We start from the raw sequence: 22,306 nt of genomic DNA on the forward strand, positions 1-22,306 counted from the left end.
CCCAAGTTAACACGCCGGAGTCTGGCTAACTGAGGAGCAGACTTCGGGTAGAGTTAAGACCCAAATTCAAAACGATTCCCAAGCCCTGTGGCTGTGAAGCCCCGGCGCACTGTGTTCTCCGGGAAGGACAGACGAGCCAGCTGCAGCGTCGGCCCGCGACGCCTGGGGACGGAGACGCTGACGCTCGGAAGGGTTAGTCTCGTCTCACGAGAATTTATCTAAGTCCCTGTGTTACTCACCTTTCTCGTCCATGGCCCGGGAGGCAGTGCTGGCTGTCTTAGAACTCATTTTAGAGAATTCTTCTGGATCCGCTGCGTTCCCCTCCTATGGAGAAGTTGAACAAGTAAGAGGCTTCTTCACCCTGCCTCCTCTTGTCCTTCCCACGGGTTTTCCTTTCTATTTCAAAAAATATCTCCTAGGAGTTTTTTTAGAAGTTTGTTGCAGAATGTTTAAAAAGTAACTGTTTTTGCTGCTAGCGAGGCTATACAAAAAGATACAAATTCCAAAGGCAGAATCGGGAGATAAAACTCGACTCTACAGCAACAAGGCCATTCTATCCCCCATGCCAAAACAGAAATCACTCTTCCTCCCTCATCCTGGATTTCGTCTTTTTGAGAGAAACTCCAAAGAAGAACTGATAGGAATTTGCAACAGATTTCTTTTTCTTTGTTGGGAGGCGAAGGAGGAGACGGTGGGGTGGGGAAGGATAAATAGGAAAGCGCCTGAGAGAATTTGGGGGATCCAGCTGGGCTGATTTAGAGCAATGATCTCACAACGCATGAGTCATTCACCCTTAGGGGCAAAAAAGTTTTGAGCAAGAAACACTGAAATGTCATAGTGCAACACTAACATAGTACCCAAACAAAAACACATAAAATGTAAAATTAGAAATCCATCTTACAATGTTGAAAATATTATCTGTACAGGAGTTTTTAGTGAAAATGGTTGGTATATTTGACTTAAACATTGAAAACCTCACATGAAATTGAAGGGAAAACAAAAAGATACCCCTTCAAGCTGCACCTCTCCCAATCCAAGTGTATGGTCTCAGGATTCTTCTGGACAGGGCAGGGGGAGGGGTGGGGTTCAAATCCCCTTTCTTTCCTTCACCATGACCAACTGAAATTCATGACATTACGCGACTCCCTCTTTGGTTGTTAAAATTCTGCACCACTTTTTATTTAGTTCATCGGTCACTGGCAGAAAAGGGAGACTCTGAACCTGTTTTACTAAGCTAGAATTCGAGTGCATGTACTGACAGAAGCGGACTTAAATACTTCTGGTACAAGGTGGAAAAAATAAGTGAGGAAAAGAGGGAATAGGGAGATGGAGCTAGTGTGGAAGAGGCAATGAGTAGTGCTGAGTCGCAGACACGGACACGTGCCTGAGAAGAGGTATCTGCCAGGAGATGCTCAAACGGGGCCTGGAGAGCAGGGGCAGAAATTCAAATGTGGGAGCTGCCTCCCTGAGTCCTAAGGTGAGAATATGACCATGTGAACAAAAGGCAGTGGGTGAGGTCGGTCCTTGGACGACTTCTATTTCAAGGCCAGGAAGTACAGTAAATGGCAGAATATTTACATTTTAAAATAACACATATCGCTGTATTTCACGGTTTTGGTGCAAGCTCATCTGTAGCATGTGACACTTTGGAAGAAAACGCCTAGAAACCTGAAGTCAGTGAAGATGACTGAACGGAAACCTAAGTAATGGTCATATATAAACTGTGATATTAATACGCTTACAGCTTAAAATGATATTTTGGGTTTTCTGCAGATTTCTAAAAAATATACCTTTTACGATAAAGCGACTATTACAGATACAGAAAGTAAAAAGGATATGATGATGAAAAAGAATATCCTAAGTACTCACAGTGATGTAATTAGGTTACCCCCAAAACTGAAAATTAATATGTGGGAAAAATACCTTTGTATCTTGTGGCTCAGTTTCAGAACACTGCCTGTGTGCTGCTTCTATTCTGGAATCTAGGACATCTGGATTTTCATCTGTAAATCAGTTTGGACAGAATCACAAAGGAATAAAAGCTAAATGAAAAATGAAATGCATAGTTCTATTTTAAGACAGTTTAAGACTTCTTTTTTAGTCTTGTGATATACTGAAGCCAAAAGTTACTCTAAATGTATTTATGTCATGTGACTTGAGCAGTGAACGCTGATGGTGGCCCTGGCAAAACCAAAAAAGTGAAATATAAAAAATCCACAAATGCTCAGATGACCCCAATAAAGCAGTAGGTTCCATGGAAAGGGCCTAGGGCATATGGAGTTTCCAGAGATACTTTAACATCCCGAATGAGTTACTACCTAGGAGGTATAGCTTAGGGATTAAGACCATGGGCTTGGGAATCAGATTTACTTGGTGGGAATAAAATCATAATCTCATCAAACCTTAATTTCTACATTTACAAAATGGTGATAATGCCTAACCTACACAGTTATTATGAACGTGTATGAAATAACATGAATGGAGCCTAAAATATGAACTCAAGAATTAAAAAATAATTTCATGCTCCTAACCAAAGAGGGAAGCATTTATCCATTCTTTCTCACCTATTATTTAATAAGCATGTATTGCATTTCTATTTTCTATCAGGTGTCAAAGTCTCTGTACTATCCAATATGGCAGCCATTAGGTACACGTGGCTGTTGGAATTTAAATTAAAATGGAATGAAATTATAAATCCGGTCTTTCGTTCATGCTGATGGCATCGCATTGCTCAATAGCCACATGTGGCTCGTGGCTACCAGACAAAACAAACCCAGAGTATTTCCACCACTGTGACGAGTTCTATTGGATGGCACTGTTATAGACCATGGGATGGTCAACAGTATGACGCACAGAAGGGCTACTACATTTAGCTTCACTGATACACTTCACTAGCGCTGTGGGGCATCTGTTTATGATATAAAATAAGGAACCTGTGGCCCCTGGCAGGGTCCAGACACACGTTACGGAGGGACCCTGGGTTTGTGTGAGTCCCAGCGGCTGGGTCTTCTGTAGGTACGAATGTAGTTTCTGGATCAAGTCCAGAAAAACCCTGGAGGCGCCAAGCCAGTCAGGACACAAACTGGACTCAAGAGTTGTAAAGTAAGTAATTATTACCCTCAAAATTTCCTAGGATGCTTGCACAATATTTTGGATGTAAAAATAATATGATCTTCAAAGATGTCTAAAAGAGGAACATATATATTCTAAATACCCAGTTCATCTTCTGAAGAGGGGTAATGCTTCTTTCTTTTTCTTTTAGGCATCTGCCTTTCTTCCTCTTCAGCCTGGAATTAAGAATGACTGTATTAAAGGCAATACAATGTGGAACCAAATCTACTGAAATGATAGCACATATTAGCTTCTAGCTGTTGAAATAAATTTTCATCCAATTAAAAAAAAAATCTAGAATAACATTTTTGGCATCTAGATTTGGATGAGACTTATTTTATGAGCTATGAGCCTCAGTCTTTTTTTTTTTTTTTTTTGGATTTGAATGTAAATCTATACAAAACACCTAAATCTGTTTCTGATTAGATACTGTATTTTAACAATTCTAAAATATGTTTTTAAATAAGTATTTCTCCTTTTACCATCTCCGAAGTCCAGCTATGTCTTAAAATCAATGGCATGCCATAAATTAATTGGTAGGGTTCTTCTCCTCTCAGTTGCCCAGCAAAAAGCTAAGGAAAGGCAGGGTATGAAATAACACTTAACCTTCCTGACTGTACAATGTGGGCACATCCCAATAATTACCTACATAACAGTAGAGCATTAACAGATAAAAGGGATACGGAGATTCATTTAATTTTTAACACATACAAAGAAGTAAAGCCTTCTCTGTGCACCGGTGAAAACACTACGTACAAACCATGAAACACTGGATTTTCTTAGCAAAACTCACCTCTTTAGGATTTGCTTCAACATTGTGATCTCGTAAGGCTTCTGTGCTGTCTTTTCTGCCATTGGATATCTCTGATTTATAAACACAAAAAAGAGAAAAGGTTAACTACTATTCATTCCGATACTTATTTGAGGGGCATGCATGGCAGAGGGAAGGACACTTTATAAATCCTCGTGACGGGTCCTCATGGCAATATGTCAGGTAAGCTCTGTGATTTCCATTTGTGAATGTGAGTAAATGGGTTCGTGAAAGGATGAGGGTCACTGGACTCTGCACAGAGTAGAGCCATAGTCCTCCAGCTCACGGAGCAACACACTGTGAAGACGCATCCAAGGAAAACCAGTCCTTGTTTCACAGTCCTCTGACTGGCCAACGTTTCCGAGTCTGATAATACTAAGTACGGGAGAAGATGTGGGGCTATCAATGGAACTACCTGGGGACAGTCTGGCACAGTGTGAAGAGGCGCCCAGCCCTCAGCAACTGCACACCCCAGTCACAGCCACACGACTATGCGTCGGGAAACAGGCACCGGACCACACACGGCTGCACTCTTCATAACTGGGCAAGTTGTAAAAACCCAATGTCCACCAACAAAAGCAAAACCGAATGAAGGTGGTGGGACACTGAACAGCGCCTGAAATCAAGTAACTGGAGTTACACTCGTCAACACGAGATTTCAGAATGTAATGCCGAATGAATGGTCTCCAAATAAGGCGGGTCAGTTCCTCCATGTATGCACCGTCACGCTACATATTTTCTGTGGAAATACATGCACTGACTGTAGAAGAATGGTTCCTTTTGGAGTAGTTGGCAGAGAGAGAGTGGGATCAGGGAGGCATACAACGTGATTTCAATTCTCTCTGTAACATTTTTTTTACAAGCCAATGGAGCAAATATGCCAAATTTTAAGATAAAACAGAAACAGGTGATGAGTATTGGAGTATATAGAATTATCACTGCTTTACTTTGGTTTGAAACGTGGTATAATGTATTATAAGAAGACCTCTTTCCCCATTCTTGCAGTAGGGTATCCACGGTAGACATCAACGAAATTCTACGTTCTGTTTGAGAGAATTGTCCCTCTGGAATTGGCAGCCTCCATGGGTTTCAGGGAGTGAGGCCTGACTGCTGGGGGAACAGCCACATAGACGGGACATCCCTGACTTAACAAACTGGGACTGCTGGTCCAAAGTAAACACAGGTACTTAGCATAAGTACTTAGCATGAGTACTTAGAACTTTTCCTACAGTACAAACGACGGGGGACTATGCAGTTTGTATTCCGACTGTATTAAGACCATTCTCAGGTTCCTGGCAAAGTTCTAGTAGCCATTTACAGTAAGGAACCACTCACTTATCAGCTAGAGGGCCTTGGACAAGCCCTGGACCTCTCCAAGCCTCAGTTTCGTCAGCTACTGAAGTGATGCTGCTAACACTAACCAAATGACATGGCTTAAGAGCAAATTTGTGAAGTCATTAGCATAGGGCCTGACAGACAGGAGGCCCCGACAAATGGTAACCACAATCAATATTAACATCAACAGTATGAAATTCATTAACTTACCTTCTTTGTTAGGAGATTTGCCATCAATTTCTTCATTTGTTCTGGAGCCTGAATTTTTGACCTAAACATAGCATAGAAAAGCTTATTTACGGATAATCTCACCAGAGTCTTAAAGGCAGAAAAAAACAAGTAAGGAGGGCAATGGACATAATCTGGCCATTTGTAGGAATGATGAAATGGACTAGAATACCTGCTCAAATTTCACCCAGGAAAGAAAAAGTTTAAAAAATAAATTTCACCCAGAGGCCTAAGGGCACAGTGCTTTTGTAGTTTTGACTTAACAAATTATCATCCCACTGTGTTTACTCTCCTTGTTTTTATTTTTTATTATTTTTTTTTTAATGTTTTTTTTATTTATTGCTAGGAGAGAGAGAGAGAGACAGCGTGAGCAGGGGAGGGTCAGAGAGAGAGGGAGTCACAGACTGAAACAGGCTCCAGGCTCTGAGCTGGCAGTCAGCACAGAGCCCGACGCGGGGCTCGAACCCACGAACCGCGAGACCATGACCTAAGCGAAAGTCGGACGCTTAACCGACTAAGCCACCCAGGCGCCCCTCTCCTTGTTTTTAAAATGGTTATGGTAAAAGTGTAAGAAGAAAACTATTCTGAATTCTATGAATTCTCTTCCCATCCGATGGACCCTCACGATTTTTTTTTCTCTTTATTTAAAAATGCTGAAGGATTCTGGGGTGCCTGGGTGGCTTAGTCGGTTAAGCGTCCGACTTTCGCTTAGGTCATGATCTCGCGGATCATGGGTTCGAGCCCCGCGTCAGGCTCTGTGCTGACTGCCAGCTCGGAGCCTGGAGCCTGTTTCAGTCTGTGACTCCCTCTCTCTCTGACCCTCCCCTGCTCACGCTGTCTCTCTCTCTCTCCTAGAAATAAATAAAACGTTAAAAAAAAAATTAAAAAAAAAAATGCTGAAGGAATCTGTCATTCTGTCATCATCTCTCTCTGGCAAATCTTTTTTTCTTATTTAATTTTTTTAAACATTTATTCATTTTTTGAGAGGGAGACACAGTGTAAGCAGGGGAGGGGCAGAGAGAGAGGGAGACACAGAATCTGAAGCAGGCTCCAGGCTCTGAGCTGTCAGCACACAGGCCGACGCAAGGTTCAAACCCACGAACTGTGAGATCATGACTTGAGCTCAAGGAGGCTGCTTAACTGACTGAGCCACCCAGGGGCCCCTCTCTCTGAGAAAGCTTGTCAACTGTGCTTTTGTTTTTTAACTGAGGGAAGTCTCAGAATATCCTACAACATTCTAAATCCTAGCTACAGAATTTCATGAATATTTGGAAAGGACAGTGATGCCCTGACTGGGGAAAGGCAGCTGCTGGGGGCCCTCAGGGAAACGAGGCCAGGTGGAGGCCTCCACAGTAGGAATCTTTTTGGAGGAAAAATCTGAACCAAACCAAGTGGGTTTTTCTCTTCCTTCTCACTCAGCTGATTGTGTAGGCGTTTCTAGCTACAATACAGGATGTTTCAAAGGGGTGAAGATAGCCCTCTGATATCTGTTGGTGCAGAGCTCCGCTAGTTCATTGGGGCACTGGAAAGAATGTGTCTGTTTGCGACTTGCAAGCATTTTACAAAATGTTCTCTCCTGGTGAGATATCGGGTCCCTTGTACGTTAAGGAGGACATAAAATTTCTTTCCAGCACAAAAGGGATTATGACAGCCAAGGCTGTGAAAGACTATGTATGCGTGGCAATTATAGTTTAGTACCTTCCAAAAAGCTTTTCCAAAAACATAAAATGACCTTTGGTTTTCAAACAGTTTTGTCTACAGCACCGGGATAATTTCAGAGGCTGCAATCCAGTGATCAAACTCGCTACAAGTCATAAAAAAATATAAAGTTCATGTTCTTTGAAAGATTTCATTAGTAATTGCCAGGTGAGTCTCCTAGTCTGAGGTATTGAGGCCTTCTTCTGCTTCCTTAAATGCTTCAAGACGCTGGTCTAAGGAGTCACTAGTATCCGGTACTGCTGAATTCAGAGCAGCCCTTTCCTTCTGAGGGATGCAACTCAATTTTACAACATCAGCGGACACAGCTGAACGCTGGCCTGGGCGTCGCGGTGTGACACTCTCAAGCCAAGGGCACACCACAAGCAGCCTCCTGTCTCCTAAACAGTGCACCAGGCAACCCTCCTGCGAGACACCCCTATCCATTTGTGCGAACACCGAACCCCGCAACAAAACCCGAACCCTGATGGTGACTTACATTAAGTGACTGATTCACCAAGAAAGGCTCTCCCTGCAGTTGGGCTGTTCAAAAACAAAAATGAGAAATAAGGAAACCGAATATGGTTTCTGAACCACAGAGAAACAAATACAGAATTTCTTAAGGTAAAGTAGGGCTGTGTCGCTAAGTGGCCTATGAACTATGAACTTGCGAACTGTAAGATTCCGACCCATTGCTTTCTATAATTCGTGTCTGCCATTATACCAGAAAAACAGAAACTATTGTTGCCTGCATTTTTCTAATAATGGCAGCGGTCCATTAAGTCACTGCAACTATTTAACTATGTTGGTGATCTATCTGAAGCTTAGAAGAAAGGGAGACCTCTGCTTAACTGTTGAGCTGCGAAGTGACATAGGTTCATTTAAAAATCATGTCATCAAGGGAAAAGTTAGATTCTATCCCTTCAAACAGCAATGGTCTATTTATATTCTCTGGAAACTTGAAGTACAACGTCTACTGTTTCTACTCAACAATGACAGAACACACATTTTTCTTTTAAACAACTTCCTTTTACGTAAGTAGACCTCTTACTGAATCGTACCTAAACACAGGGAAGTCATCTGGAATTATACTGAGGGAACAAAAGACTTCAGAATCCAAAAACGTTACCTTCTTGACAATTAACAAGGGGATGTTCATTATCTGTAGTCTAACACATACAGACAAATTTTAGCTAATGCATCTAGGTTTTGGATAAATGAGTCATTGTTCTTAACATGTCATCGGTTTTGTAACACTTCAGCATGAATGGCTTCTCAGGTCTTGGGGTGATTCCCGAGGACTGTTTGATCCTGCTGCTTAGAAGGCTCTTGAGATCCCATACTCTGGGGACTGTCCCTTCAGATGGTTTTGCTTGGAGGGTCCCTGTCCTGACCACCCTGGACAGTCCTGAGTGAGGATCCACACACACCGGCCTCCTCTTTGCCTTGCCCACCTAATGCGTACCTGCTCATCCTTTGATATTTGGCTCCAAATTAGGGGGAATGACAAGCGTTTATGGAAATTTAAACTTTATATATTCCCTGACCCTTCAATTCTCTTTCATGGAAATACTTGAGGGAAACACAGAACGACATGCATATTAAAGTTCATTGCAACTTTATTTATAATAGTAAAAACCATAAAAACTGGAGACCACTAAAGCTCTAACAAATGGGAAAATGCGTTACAGACTACTTTTCAGCTGTTAAAACAAATGAGGTCAATCTGTATATGCTAACACCAAGTTAAAAAGAAAAAAAGAAATTACAGAACACTCTAAGTACTATGATTTCATTTTTGTTTAAATACAGAATTGTATTTAAGGTGGGTATCATGAAACGTGGGAAGCTTTACTATGCACTTCTATGTGTCTGACTTTCTATAATTAAAGGGGGAAAGAGACACTGGTTTAGCTTAAACCCAGGCCCTCCCCAGGCCCCCAGCAGAGCCAGCCCCATCGGTCATGCATGTATCTCGCTGACACAGAGAACCTCCCTCAATGGCAGTTACTTTTGCAAACTCCCTGAGCACAGGAAGCACATTTTCCACCTCCATTTCCCTGGTACTCACAAGGAACCCCGCTTACTCACGTTTGTTGGGGGAGTAATTTAAAGAGCCAAGGTCATCACGGTAAATATAATAGCTGCTCTCCTAGCCCCTTCTCCAAGAACTCAGACTGTGGTCTGGGATACTGTGTGTTTCCAGAGACACCAACTTGACTCTCACCCCAGGAATAGAGCACTTGATTCCATTCGAGTCAACCATCAAATCACATGCATCTGGTCATAGTTAGTAACTAGTTTAGGGTGGACAAAGGTACCGAAGCTGAAATCAGAGTAAGTCTCAAGATTTCGGCCGGGAATGACAGGACAAAGATATTTCTGTAGAGGCTCACAAATGAGAAAGCTATGACCTCTGTTGGGGGTTGAGGGAAGGGTAAGAAATTGGGTCTTTACAAGATGGGTCCTTGGGGATGCATCATGCTCTTGGATCATGCTCTGCCTGAGTTTTGCAGTTTTCTGAATGCTGTGGACTGGATGTTTGAGTCCCACCCCCCACCCCCCCAATTCATATATTGAAACTCTAGTCACCAATATGATGGTATTGGTGACCTTATGGAGAGCAGAAGAGGTAGGAGATCGTTTTCTCTGCATGCATACATGTGAGATCATAACTAGAAAGAGAGCCCTTTCCAAGAACCTGACCACGATGGCACCCTGAATTTGGAGCTTCAGCCTCCAGAACCATGAAAAATAAGTATTTGTTGCTTCAGCACCCAGTCTACGGAATTCTGTCCTAACAGCTGAACTGCCTCAGACAGTGAGTGAGTACATTCCCTATAAACGTTGGGAGGGCTTTCTGTTACTTGCAACCACAATCGCCTTGACTGTTCCACGCAGCTTATATGGACATCTCAACATTTAAAAACAAACAAAAAAGAACTGACTTAATTTTGGTCACATACTCTCAAGTTCCTAGTATCTTTTTCCTTAGATGATGTGCAGGTCAGAAGAGATGATACAATAATGATTATAATACACACCAGAAATAATTGTCCATTGTCGCAATTCTCATTTCTATTTCCCTGACCCAGTGATTCTCAAAGTGTGGTCCAAGGACCCCTAGGACTCTTGGGATCTTCCATCACGGGGCCCACAAGGCCCAAACTACTGTCAACATGCTAAGATGTTATTCACTTTCTAAATTCATGAGGCCACAATGGAGTTTTCTATTTCTATTTTCTATCCCAGGACTATCTGAAAAGGCTATTAAAATCCAACCATTTAAGTGTGAATGCTGGGTTTTCTTCACACACTTCAACCAAGACAACATTAACAATATACTGAATAAAGAAATAGCCTCGAGTAGCCAACTGCTTTCTTTCTGTTAAGCCAGACTTGCAAAAATGCAAAGAAACATCACTTTTCTTACTGCATTTTGTTGTTTTGGAAAATTTGTTATTTTTCATGAAAAAAATGTTACTTATGCTTAACCTACAGTGAGTTAATGATATTAATTCAGTTTTAGTGTCTTATTTGAAAAATGCCAACAGGGACAATTCACTTAACACAAGTTCTCTGGGATCCTCAATAGTTTTTAGCTGTGTAAAGGGGTCCTGAGACCAGAGTTTGGGAGCTGCTGCCCCAAGCGCTCGCTGGGGCCCAGCCAGAGTCCAAGGGCAAACAAGCAGAGCTTTGAATGGATGCAGGGCTGCAGACTGAGTTTTGGCAAGGGGCTGTGATGGCTTCTTCCATGGCAGCAAGGTGCATGGAGCCACGTTCTACGGAAAGAGCAAGAGTTTGCTCCAAAGCAATTGGCCTTCTCGCACACTTACTAGGTAATGAGAGATTTAAACAATCATGTTACGTGAAACCGACAACTGATGAGGAAGAGTATAGGCTAAAAATGAAATAGGAAAGAATTCTCTCCAACCTATTTTTAAAAGTGAGAGGAAAATTCATCGAGCCTGTCAGTGTTTTGTTATTATGAATCAGCTATTGATTTTAAGCTGCAGCAGAGAGTAAAACTGCAGACCAGGAAAACAGTAACGTGGACAACCACTAAAAGGAGCTTACCTGATCCACTTGGCTCTTTCCCACACAGACTTTCTGGTGCTGCTGGGATTTCATGCTTTTTCTCTTCCTCGGATGGTACAAATGTCTAAAAATTCCAAAGCACCATAAAAAAGTAAGTTAACTGAGGTTTTGACAAGAGGGCAAGACTAACCTCAAGATAATGAAAACAACTTGCATCTTGTAACAACATAAAAGACAACCTTCAAGTCTGTGCAGAACTGAATGGATACATGCCAAACTTGAAATACAAAGATCAATGTCATCTCATTATTTCATCCATCAATGGCTGTCCCATCGCTTTAAAAGTAAAACCCCACCTTAATAGGACACCCAAGACCCTCCCTGATCATGTCCCTTCCTTCGTCAGGTCTGCGTTTCTGCACCACTGTGGGGCCTGGGACTCAAAACTGCCCTCTTGATCCATGTCCAGAACACACTTCTTTGCCTGCAAGGCTCTTTTCCATTTCTCTCCCCTCTGGCAAACCTCTACTCTACTTGTAAACCACTCAAATGTCTTCTTTGCAAGCCCTCCTGTCTGTGTCCCCATTGCCCCTGCTGGTAAGCTGAGTCTCCTCTGCGCTGTGCATAGTTCCCGTGTTTACTGCTACCTTGTCTCACACACCTGCAGGGGGCCGCGAGATCAGACTGGAGAGGGGGCGTGGAGATTCCAGTTATATCTTGGAAATGGGACGGGTAAGAACTGGCAATGGATGAAATGTAGGGGGACACACAGAGACTGCGGGTGACTCCCAGTGTCTGGCTTGAGGACGTGGAACTCATGATGGTGGCACCATGCATCTGGATTATTAGCTTTCTTTGCACAGGATATGACAATAACAGCGTGTAAGCGTCCAAAGTACAGTGGGAATGGGAGTCGGGTAATGCTATTAGGACGCACACGTCTAAGGGTGGTGACACGGTAGTTACACCGTTTACAGCTCAGGGTAACTGAACTATCACCCATACCTTGGGTTTCGTTTTAGTGGGTTTTTTTGTTTTTAATTTATTTCTGAGAGAGAGAGAGGCAGCATGAGCAGAGGAGGGTAAGAGAGAGAGGGAGACACAGAATCTGAAGCAGGCTCCAGGCTCTGAGCTAGCTGTCAGCACAGAGCCCAACGCGGGGCTCGAACCCACGAACCGCGAGATCATGACCTGAGCTGAGTCGGACACTCAACTGACTGAGCCACCCAGGCGCCCCCTTACCTCGGTTTTCAAGTTGCCTTTTGGTGCCTGTCCTCCCAAAACACTCGATGGAGACTCTTCATTGCCTGAAGAAATTCAAACCATTAGGCCAATTTAAGAATTTGCTTGCAAAAAACCATGATGAATCAAAAGGTAACCAAATACTGGTCCCTAACCTGCCGTGACACCTTCACCTGCTGTTTTATTTTGCTGTCAGGAGAAAACAATAAAAGGAATATGTACGAACAATCTTGGGCGAAAGGCAGGAGTGGTTTACGAAGTTTGGGGGTGAAACTGTTTCTTGCTGTTAAGATGGCTGCCCAGCAAGAATAACAAAGGATTATTTCTGGAGACATGATGTTTCCAAATATTTTTCTACAGTGTTCTGTATCAAGTTTGGGCCTAAAAGAAAATTTTCCGGGCCACTGAGATGTATTCTCAACAAAGAAAATGTTTATGGACAGACTCACTTTGCTGGCTTCACCCTGACACAGTAGAGTCGAAAGTGAAGTTAGAAGACTGTGAGGCAGACAAGAAAATGGCGTTTTCTCTGGTGGAGACTCAATCCTATCCCTGTGGTGACCCTGCCTTTCTCTCGCACTTGTCCCTCTGTGACTATGGCCTCCGGTTCCTTCCCACCCACAGAAGTCTCCAAAGAAAACCCTTCCTTTCTCTAAGAGGCTGAGGGCTTTTCCTTGCTGAGACCTCTTCAATTTTTTTTTTTTTAACGCTTACTCATTTTTGACAGAGACAGAGAGAGGGTGACACAGAATCCGAAGCAGCTCCAGGCTCCGAACTGTCAGCACAGAGCCCGACACGGGGCTTGAACCTATAAACCATGAGATGACCTGAGCCCAAGTCAGACACTCAACTGACTGAGCCACCCAGGTGCCCCTAACCTCTTCTATTTTTGCTCCTTCTGGGAAACAAAAGAGGGGAGAAAGGAGTAACAGATGGTAGCAATGGTTACCACATAAAAATCTGCAGAACACTCCATTTACCCACGCTAAATGCAATGGAAAAATGTCAAGTTCCTTATTTAGACCTCTGAACACTTCTTAATGCCCCATATCTCAAGTCCCTGTAATGAGTGGGACTCGATGTATTGGCCTCAGTTTCCTGAGGCTGTGTTTGATGACATCTATGGGCTGTTCCAGTTTAAAAGTCCAGGACACTGGGGCGCCTGGGTGGCTTAGACGGTTAAGCGTCCGACTTTCGCTCATGATCTCGCGGTTCGTGGGTTCAAGCCCCGCATCGGGCTCTGTGCTGACTGCCAGCTCAGAGCCTGGAGCCTGCTTCAGAGTCTGTGTCTCCCTCTCTCTCTGACCCTCCCCTGCTCACGCTGTCTCTCTCTTTCTCCTAGAAATAAATTAAAAAATATTTAAAAAAAAAAAAAAGTCCAGGACACTACAATTTATACAGAGTAGAAAACAGGGCAACGTCCCTGATTCCCTCAAGTGCAGCCCACAATGTCCCTTTGAGTTCTCACAGCGTCTAAGCACCTGCGGTCAGAGTGTCACTGCCTACTTAAAACACAAGGCTGGATTCACAGCTACTCCCCATTTTGACGACTTACCTTCGCATCTCTGAAGCCCAGCTCAGTTGTAGCTGACACTGTCCCCAGCTGAATGGCATAGTGAATGACGGAGCCTAAACATTACCCCTTTGAAAGGTACCAAGAGTTTCTACCAAGAGCAACTCTCTGAAATCTGTTGGGGGGGAACAGGTTTCTTCTGGCTTCCAAATTCCAATCCAGAAGCTCATTTTATCTGAACAAAAAACTCAGTTAAAAAATCCTGTGCTCCTCTCCACAAAAGCTAAAACATGGAAAGAGACTAAGTGTCCATCATCGGACGAATGGATCAAAAAGATGTGGTTTATCTATACCATGGAATACTACATGGCAATGAGAAAGAATGAAATCTGGCCATGTGTAGCAACATGGATGGACCTTGAGGGTGTTATGCTGAGTGAAATAAGTCAGGCAGAGAAGGACAGATACCATATGTTTGCACGTATAGGAGGGTTAGGAGGAACATGGGGGAGAAGAAGGGGGGAAATGGTGGGGGAAAGGGAGAGAGGCAAACCATGAGAGACTCTTGAATGCTACAAAAACTGAGGACTGATGGACGTGGGGGGGAGGGGGGATGGGCATGGAGGAGGACACTTGTGGGGATGAGCACTGAGTGTTATGTGGAAACTAATTTGACAATAAACTATTTGTAAAAAAAAAAAGAATAAAACAAACAAACAAAATATCCTGTGCTCCCCTGATCACAAGTAGCCAATCGGACTGAATGGACCCTCAGTGCAAGTCCACAGGACTTTAGATGAGAGCTGACTGGCATTTGTTTTTGTACTACTATCCCCATTTTATACAATGGAAAACTAAGACTCAGAAGTAATTTTTTTCTAAGGGGCCCTAAGTACCATGCAAGTCATTTAAACTCTCCAAACCTATTTCCTCATCTGTAAAATGAAGGAGAAACCTGAGATTAAAGCTTTAATAACCTGCAGCAGCCATGCAGGTGACACATGGTGGCTTGCTTCCCTTCCCCAGCTTTCTGTCTCTGCTCTCCTGGCACATGAGAAATAGGTCTATGCTTTTAAGTTTTGAAACCCACATTATCAAACTCAACCTTCCCATTTGAGAAGTTATTTTCTGACATTCTGGAACCAAAATCACCTTTTGGAGGATGGTTTTAAACATATCCTACGTGCAGTCACCTTTGTAAAATGCTAAAATGTGCCACAGGGAGAGAGAGTCTCACCTATATCGTGCAAAGTTCCTTCAGGAGGAACAGTGACCTTGAGGTCTCCTTCCTCTTGGAATGACTTCCTTATGCCATCATCATCTCCTGCCTTCTCATTGGACCCCTGGACTGTCCGTCTGCCATTGCAGTCACTTGTCACAGTCAGGTCTTGCTCATGTTTTAGAGCTGACAGAGCCACATCACAGGCAGCTGGAAGAACCGCCACGGGGGAAGGACCAGTTTCTGATTCTTGGCCATTAACACATTCAGTGGTGGTTTCCGCAGGGTCCACGGATGCACAGTGCCCGGGAGAGGGTGACCTCGCCGCAGCGTCTCCTGCAGGGGGCGCGCCCTTGGCTCTCTCGGCACCGAGACTCACTGCCGCCAAGCGATGACTCCTAGGGGAGGGGTCCTCAGCTGTCCGCCTGGCCATCTGCTCCTGTCCACTCCGATCCTCGGGTAAGCCCGTTCCCCTCTGCTCACCCCTCCCTGCCCAACAGGCGTGATGCCCCGCCGCGGCTGCCCCTTGGGCCCCCTGTCCTCTCTGAATGGAGCCTGGCCACATGCTCCTCTCTGCTGCATCGACGAGGTGTGAAGAGCACTCGCTCTGTTCCATCACTGCTGGTGGCACCTTGCGGGGACCATCCTCGGAGCCCGCGGCTCTGGCCCCCGCCGGTGGCGTGGGGTGTGGAGGGCTGCTTGTCGCTATCGGGCTGGGCATTGGGGCCTCCGCCTGGCTCTTCCTGGCAGCTGATGGGTCATCTTTTCCGTAGAAGACACGGGCGGTCAGCTGGCTCTCCTCAGGCCTGTCGAGGCCGGCGGGCGCCAGCACGCACTCGGCCGTGCTGGTGGAGATGATGGCTGCGTCGCTCGAGTCCTCTGTCCTAGCGGTGGCGGGCCCTTCGTCGTCTTGCAGGCCAGCGCCCCTCATGGCCGCCTCGCGGCCTTCGGAGGTGCTTGTGGAAATCATGGCAGTGTCACCAATCTCCTCCGCTCGCGTGGCCGAGGGGTGGCCTTCCTCCCGCGGGGCGGCGCTGGACACGGGGCCCTCGCAGTCCTCCCCGGAGCTGGTGGAGATGATGGCGCTGCCGTCCTTCTCTTCCGGGCCAGCGGGGGGCCGTGCGCCTGCCACGGAGGCCTCGCACTCCTCCGCTATGCTGGTGGAGATGAGCGCACACTCGTCCTTCTCCTCCTTGCTGGTCGACGCCAGGGGGCTTCCGGTTAGTGCGGGCGCGCTGGGCATGGGCCCCTCGAAGTCGTCGGCACTCGCCGAGCCGGCACCTTTCGTGCCTCCCTCCACTGCGGCCACTGGCGGCTGACTCGCAGCACACACGAGGGTTGTTGCGCTGGAAATGGGCACCTCGAACTCCTCGCCTATGCTCGTGGAAATCATGGCACACTCGTCTTTGTCCTCATTTCGCACGGCAGCCAGCTGGCTCTCATCGGACACTGCACTGGGCATGGGGGCCTCGAATTCTTCCCCGCTTATGCCGGCACCTTCCACATCTTCCCCAGTTCTCGGTGCGCTCGAATGACCCTCCTGTACGTCTGCCACTGCGCTTAGCTGAGGGGTGTAATCGTTTGTTGTGCTGGTGGAGATCAGCAGGCCTTTGCCCGGACTTTTGCCCCCAGCGACACAAGCTTGCTTGGTGACAGCGTCCCTGGCTGTAGTGGCCATAAGGCCATCACATTCTTCATTTTCCACAGAGGTGATGATGGCTTCATCTTCTTTCCCACCGGGTGACATGTGCCCAGCTTCACACTGTGGGACCGCACCCGGCCCAACTACCTCAGAGCTGCCCCCCACCATGCCAGCGGAAGCAGTGGTATCGTCCACCTTTTCTTTTCTGGAGAGTGGACTGTCACTCTGACCTGAAGCTGCGCTCGTCATGGGGGCCTCGTGACCTTCGGGAACTGGTGCCACTTCAGCCTTCCCCGAAGCCGCACTGGTCACGCTGCTTTCTACGATCCCTTTGGCGCTGGAGCAGATCTCCGGCTCCTTCGGGCCCTTGTCCACACTGCTCATGCTGTCGACGCCGCTCTCGTTGGTATTAGTGACAGCGGCTCCGGCCTCGGCTCCTACGCGCCCTGCCGCGGTCCCAACCTGACTGTCCCCTTCTTCGGCACTTCCACAAATCGATACTCCTTCGCTCTCCTCCTCCGCCCCAGTGCAAGTGGACGCGTGCCCGACTTCATTTCCCCGTCCCGTGCTGGTCACCACACCTTCACCTTCCTCGTCCTCCTCTTTCGCACCGGTGCTGGTTACAACGCCTTCGTCGTCACATGGGCCAGTGGCGACCAGCGTCACGGTAGGGCCTTCGTTGGCTACCGTGCTGTCCATCGCGCTCTCTCCATTTTCTTCCGATTCGGAACTCAGAGCAAAGCCCTCGCTGCCCTCTTCCGAGCCTGTGCAGCTCGCTGGCCCCTCTCCGTCTTCTTCTGTTATCCCCGTGCTGGTGACGGCACTTTCACCTTCTGCGCCATCATTCACAGAAGTGTCTCTTTCCTGGGGGGCACTGGTTCCTGGCGGCACGTCGTCGCCCACCAGGGCCGCTTCCGCACCTGTAACCACGCGCTCCTCCTGTCGCTCTGCACCGGTGACGGAGCACACAGCAAAGGCAGCGCTGCTCCTTTCCGCTCCGGTGCACGTCACAGTCCCCTCCGTTTCTTTTTTGGGGCCCATTCTCATCACATTTCTCTGGAACCCATCCACCTCCTCACTGCTTATGGAGCCCTCCCTTATTTCTGTCCCAGCACTTGTCACTGCACCATCACTTTCGACCTCACTGATAAAGGTGGGTGTTCTTTCTGCCATTTCCAAGTCACTACGCGAAGAACCGTCACACTTTTCTTCAGAGCCGGCGCTGGTGACAGCATCATCTTTCTCTTCTGTCACCTCACTATTGACACTGTCTTCAACTGTCACTGTGTGAGCAGTCATGGGGTCTGCTGCCCTTTCTTCAGATTCAGCCATGGCACACTCTCCACTCTCTCCCTCCTTGGTGCTTGTGAGGAAGGTTTCACTTTCAGCAAATCCTTCCGTGACAACACCTCCACCCTCTTCGGCTGCTGCAAAGACAGTGTATTCGCTGGCTTCTGCCCCAACGTGAAGAGGATGGTTTCCAGAGCAGGCACCTGCTACAAAGCCTTCGTCTGCCTCAATGCTCATGCAGGGCACAGGCACCTCGCCCTCTCCTGTTTCCGAGGAAGTGGTTGTAGCATCCCCCGCCTTGACGGTATTGGAGGGGACGTCTTCGGACTTCCCTTCAGAACTAGTGGCAAAAGAAGACTTTTTTGCCCCACCAGACCCAGCTGTCACATCCTCAACATTTCCACTCCGTTGCTGAGAAACTGAGGAAGCGGCATTACGGCCAGCACTGGTGTCCACCTCATTGTTCTCGGTCCTTCTGTCAACATCAACTGCTGTGCTTTCTGTTTCACCTGGGCCACTACTACACTTGAGCACAACCATCTCAGCCGCTTTTTCTGTCCGCATGCCGGCTACCGGGTCAACAGTGATGCCATGCTTTTTGCCATGTTCTAGCACAGCTCTTGTTGTCTGCTTTGGACTGGGATCTGTGCTTAAGTCACTTTCTGTCTTGGCCATGTCCACCAAGCCATCTTCTTTGTTAACATTCTCACTTTCCATCTTCACGTCTGTTACCTTGCTACCAACAGACATGTTTACTTTTTCCTGCTTACTGTGCAGCACAGCGGGCTGGCAACCTTCTGGAATGTGTCTTTTGCTATCCGTGCTAGCTTTTGCTGGCATATCTATGGTGGAAACTGCCCCACTTTCTTTGCTGTCACTTGTCCTAAGGACTTCTGATTCGCCAGCAGACAAACTTGGGTTAGGAATAACGAGGTGCTTCACAAGTGAGGTGCTGGCAGGGCTGCCTTCTAAAGTAGTCCCCTGGGCCACCAAAGTACTTACATCTGAATTGGGGGACTGTTTCGCAGGCACAACAGCTACTGAACTCAAGGATGGTGAAGGATCTAGATTTGGGGAATGTTCACGCCCAGCGTCTCCTTGGGCAACATGTTCTTGGGTGGGTCTGGTTGTATTTTTCAAATTCTTTTGTGCCCTGTCATTTTCTGACGGGGCTCGAGGAAACGGTCTAGGACTAGTGTCAGAGTCTCTACTCATGTCATGAGTTCCCTGGTGAATGGGCTCTTTCTCCCCAGGGTTCAGTTTGGATATAGCGCTTTGGATATGCAACTTCTTGGTCAGGGGGCTTTTATGGTCAGCGTGCTTTTCAGAATTACTAACAACTCCTGTTCCGCGTCCTAATTTACAGGTCGGAGCTACCGATTTTGAATCTGCTGTGGAAGTTCTTAATTCATCCTTTAGAACCGGAACCGCGTTTTTTTGTTTCATGATGTTTTCAGAATCAAGGTCTTGCTGAGAACTAGTATTGCTGTTGTCTTGGGTTTTAGATGCTTCAGACACGTTTTCAACAGCTGGCTCAGAATCAATTTCCATCGGCTCTTGTTCAGGCATTGATGTGGTGTCACCACTCTTTTTTGGTCTCTGAATGGAGGAACTATTGGTGGTGCCCAAGGTGTTTGCTGATCTTTCATCTCCTTTGGTCATGTCCTGGGATAAGCTTACTCTTCGGTTTTCACACAATTTTCTACTCAATTTCTTTTCTATAACCGAACTATTCCCTCTGGCCTTTTCATGATTACTGTCAACTTCTTTACCATCCTTGTCATCTGATTTATTTTCTTCCTTTTTTCTCACTTCCTTACTGCTATGCTTTAAGCTTCTGCTTTTGTGCCCATCTGATAACTTCCTCTCAGGTCTGGAGAGGACTGACTCTTTTTCAGCCTTGTATTTCTCCTTTGCTAATGGTAACTTGGTTCTGTGACTAGAAGGGTCTTTCTGTATGCCCTGTGCTGAAGAAGCGGCACTGTCCGATACAGCTTCAGCGCCAGTTTCCTCAGAGGGTTTGTCTTCAACTTTCAACTTCCGCTGTCTGTCTGGGTTGATCTCTTCCGTGCTCTTCTCCTTATCTGGTTTTGGAGTGGTCACCTGTCTTGTGACACTTTCTTGTAACTCCGTTTCAATGACTTTCAACTGTTTGCCTTGACTTTTTGGTTTCGACTTTAACAGAAGCTTCTCTTCCAGTAAGCTCTTTGTTCTTCGTTTCTCCTTGTGAACTATCTCTTCTGGTTTTGAATTACTATCTACGTTGGTTGAGTCCATATCGCACTTGTCCTCTGAATAACTTTCGCTTCTTCTCTGTAATGGGGTTCCGTGCTGCTTGGAACTCAGAGACTCTTTCTGAATTTTAGAATCACTGGATCTCCTTGATTTGTGTTCTGCTTTAGTTCTTTCGGCTGACACATGTCTCTCTTTTTTGTTGTTTTCTTTACGAACATTCTCATCTGTTTTTATGATATATTCAGAAACTGGCTTTCCATCTTTGCCTAAAATTGATAATTTCCTTTCATTCTTATGTTTACTTTTTCGTTCAGTTTTATCATCTGAAGAAAGTTTTGCTTGTTGACTTTGCTTTTGAGCATTTTCATCCACTTTTAAGCTTTTCTCAGAAGAGTGAAGCTCTGTCTCATCACTTGTTTTGTGCAGACTGTCGCCTTTATATTTATGTTTCGTAGACAACTTGTCTTCTGACATAGTCTTCTCTTTTTCAGTCTTCTCCTTTGAGGACTTTGCTTCTTTCTTAGGTAGGCTTTTCACATGTGGGGTTTCAGAATCATCTTTCTTCAGATGCTTTTCGTTTTTAAGTGTGCTCTTCTGTTTCTGGGGCTCTTCGGTGCCAATTTCTGACCGTTCCACCTGCCTTTTCCCATCTCTTGCGTCAGCCTCTTCCTGTGCCCCCTCCTCCACAACGGGGGTAGATGTGCGTCTTCTGTGCTCCCGCTCTATCTTGGACTCATTTTTGTTTTCATCAGCTGAATGCAAAGACTCAGATAGTCTCCGGGCAGGTTTACTTGGTTCGCTTTTTGCATGAACGTGCTTTAGGTCCTTTGAAGAAGACACTTTCTCTTTTTCACCATGCTGTAAGAAAATAAAAGGCAAAATATGAGCAATACTAAACTCAAATTTCATGTTTGGGAACCCTGGATATGCTGAGTGCAGTCACATGTTAGATGTCACTTAATCTTGCCAGCAGCCTGTGGTGGGTACTGGTGACCTCATCTGATGCATCAGGAAACTGAGGCTCAGCGTGACTTGTAACCTTATCCCCAGGCAGCGACTTCAGATGATCTCATTAGCAGTCTAGGGCTCTTCCCAGAGAACCACAGACATCTGTGCAGAGACTGGCTATTTCTCCTCAGGCCTGTCCCTGCATTTGGGGGGCCTTACCTCCAGACTGTTAAAGCTCACTAATACCCAGGAGCCACTAATAAATATAAGCTGAGTGAATGACAGCCCGATGTTTTTCTTAGCCCTAAAACATAATACCTGATAATGAAGACAATTTAAAAATTTGATACAGAAGTAAAGGTATCCTACATTTTAATTTAGGAGCCTGAATTACTTATGGAAACCTCATGAATTCAGGCTCCTTAAAGGCCATTCTACTTAGGAAGTTTCAAATGCACACAACATCTGTAGCAGTGGCTGTATCACATATGGAGCACGTGTATGTTTATGCATCGGAGGAAGACAATGGTGGACCAGAGCATCCAACCCTTCCTCCCTGTCCCACAGTATGGCACTGAGTACATTACTTGTTAGTCCGTGAATGCAGACCACACACACTTTAGTACAGTCTCATGAACCACCACCTACAATTTCTTCTTCAGATAACGGGCTGAGGTTCTCAGAAAGATCTCTGTGTCTCCGGGTTAGTTTATCACTGCACCTTCTTACAATTTAACACAAAGATTAATGCACTTCTACAGATTCAGGGAGTTGGACATAGCAAGATCTTAAAAAACTCTTTAAAATGAAATTCTTCAAAGAAAGAACAGAACTAACTAAAACCTAATTTTATAGTAAGCTTCAACCAGTTTATGTGAACAAAATTTTATGAAGTCATTTTTAAAAGAAATTTATCACAAAATGAAGTTAAAATATTTTAAAGTATGCTGTTAAAACATCAGGATATACTTATAAATATGCCTCTAATTTCTGGATAAA

The 22,306-nt window shown here is 45.7% G+C and overlaps 1 protein-coding gene across 1 annotated transcript in view; it reads right to left on the reverse strand.

The window, feature by feature from the left end:
* Positions 1-22,306, reverse strand: part of BOD1L1 (biorientation of chromosomes in cell division 1 like 1) — a 53,417-nt gene that overhangs the window by 12,046 nt on the left and 19,065 nt on the right. The window contains exons 11-19 of the mRNA XM_077750391.1: positions 15,211-21,217; positions 12,461-12,525; positions 11,258-11,342; positions 7,680-7,723; positions 5,468-5,528; positions 3,905-3,975; positions 3,215-3,287; positions 1,924-2,003; positions 240-324 (exon numbers count right to left, since the gene is read on the reverse strand). Coding sequence (XP_077606517.1) covers positions 240-324; positions 1,924-2,003; positions 3,215-3,287; positions 3,905-3,975; positions 5,468-5,528; positions 7,680-7,723; positions 11,258-11,342; positions 12,461-12,525; positions 15,211-21,217 — 6,571 coding nt within the window. The remainder of the gene's footprint in view (positions 1-239; positions 325-1,923; positions 2,004-3,214; positions 3,288-3,904; positions 3,976-5,467; positions 5,529-7,679; positions 7,724-11,257; positions 11,343-12,460; positions 12,526-15,210; positions 21,218-22,306) is intronic.

This window comes from Crocuta crocuta, unplaced genomic scaffold (genome assembly GCF_008692635.1).
Source record: "Crocuta crocuta isolate KB4526 unplaced genomic scaffold, BGI_CrCroc_1.0 scaffold179, whole genome shotgun sequence".
NCBI lineage: Eukaryota > Metazoa > Chordata > Mammalia > Carnivora > Hyaenidae > Crocuta > Crocuta crocuta.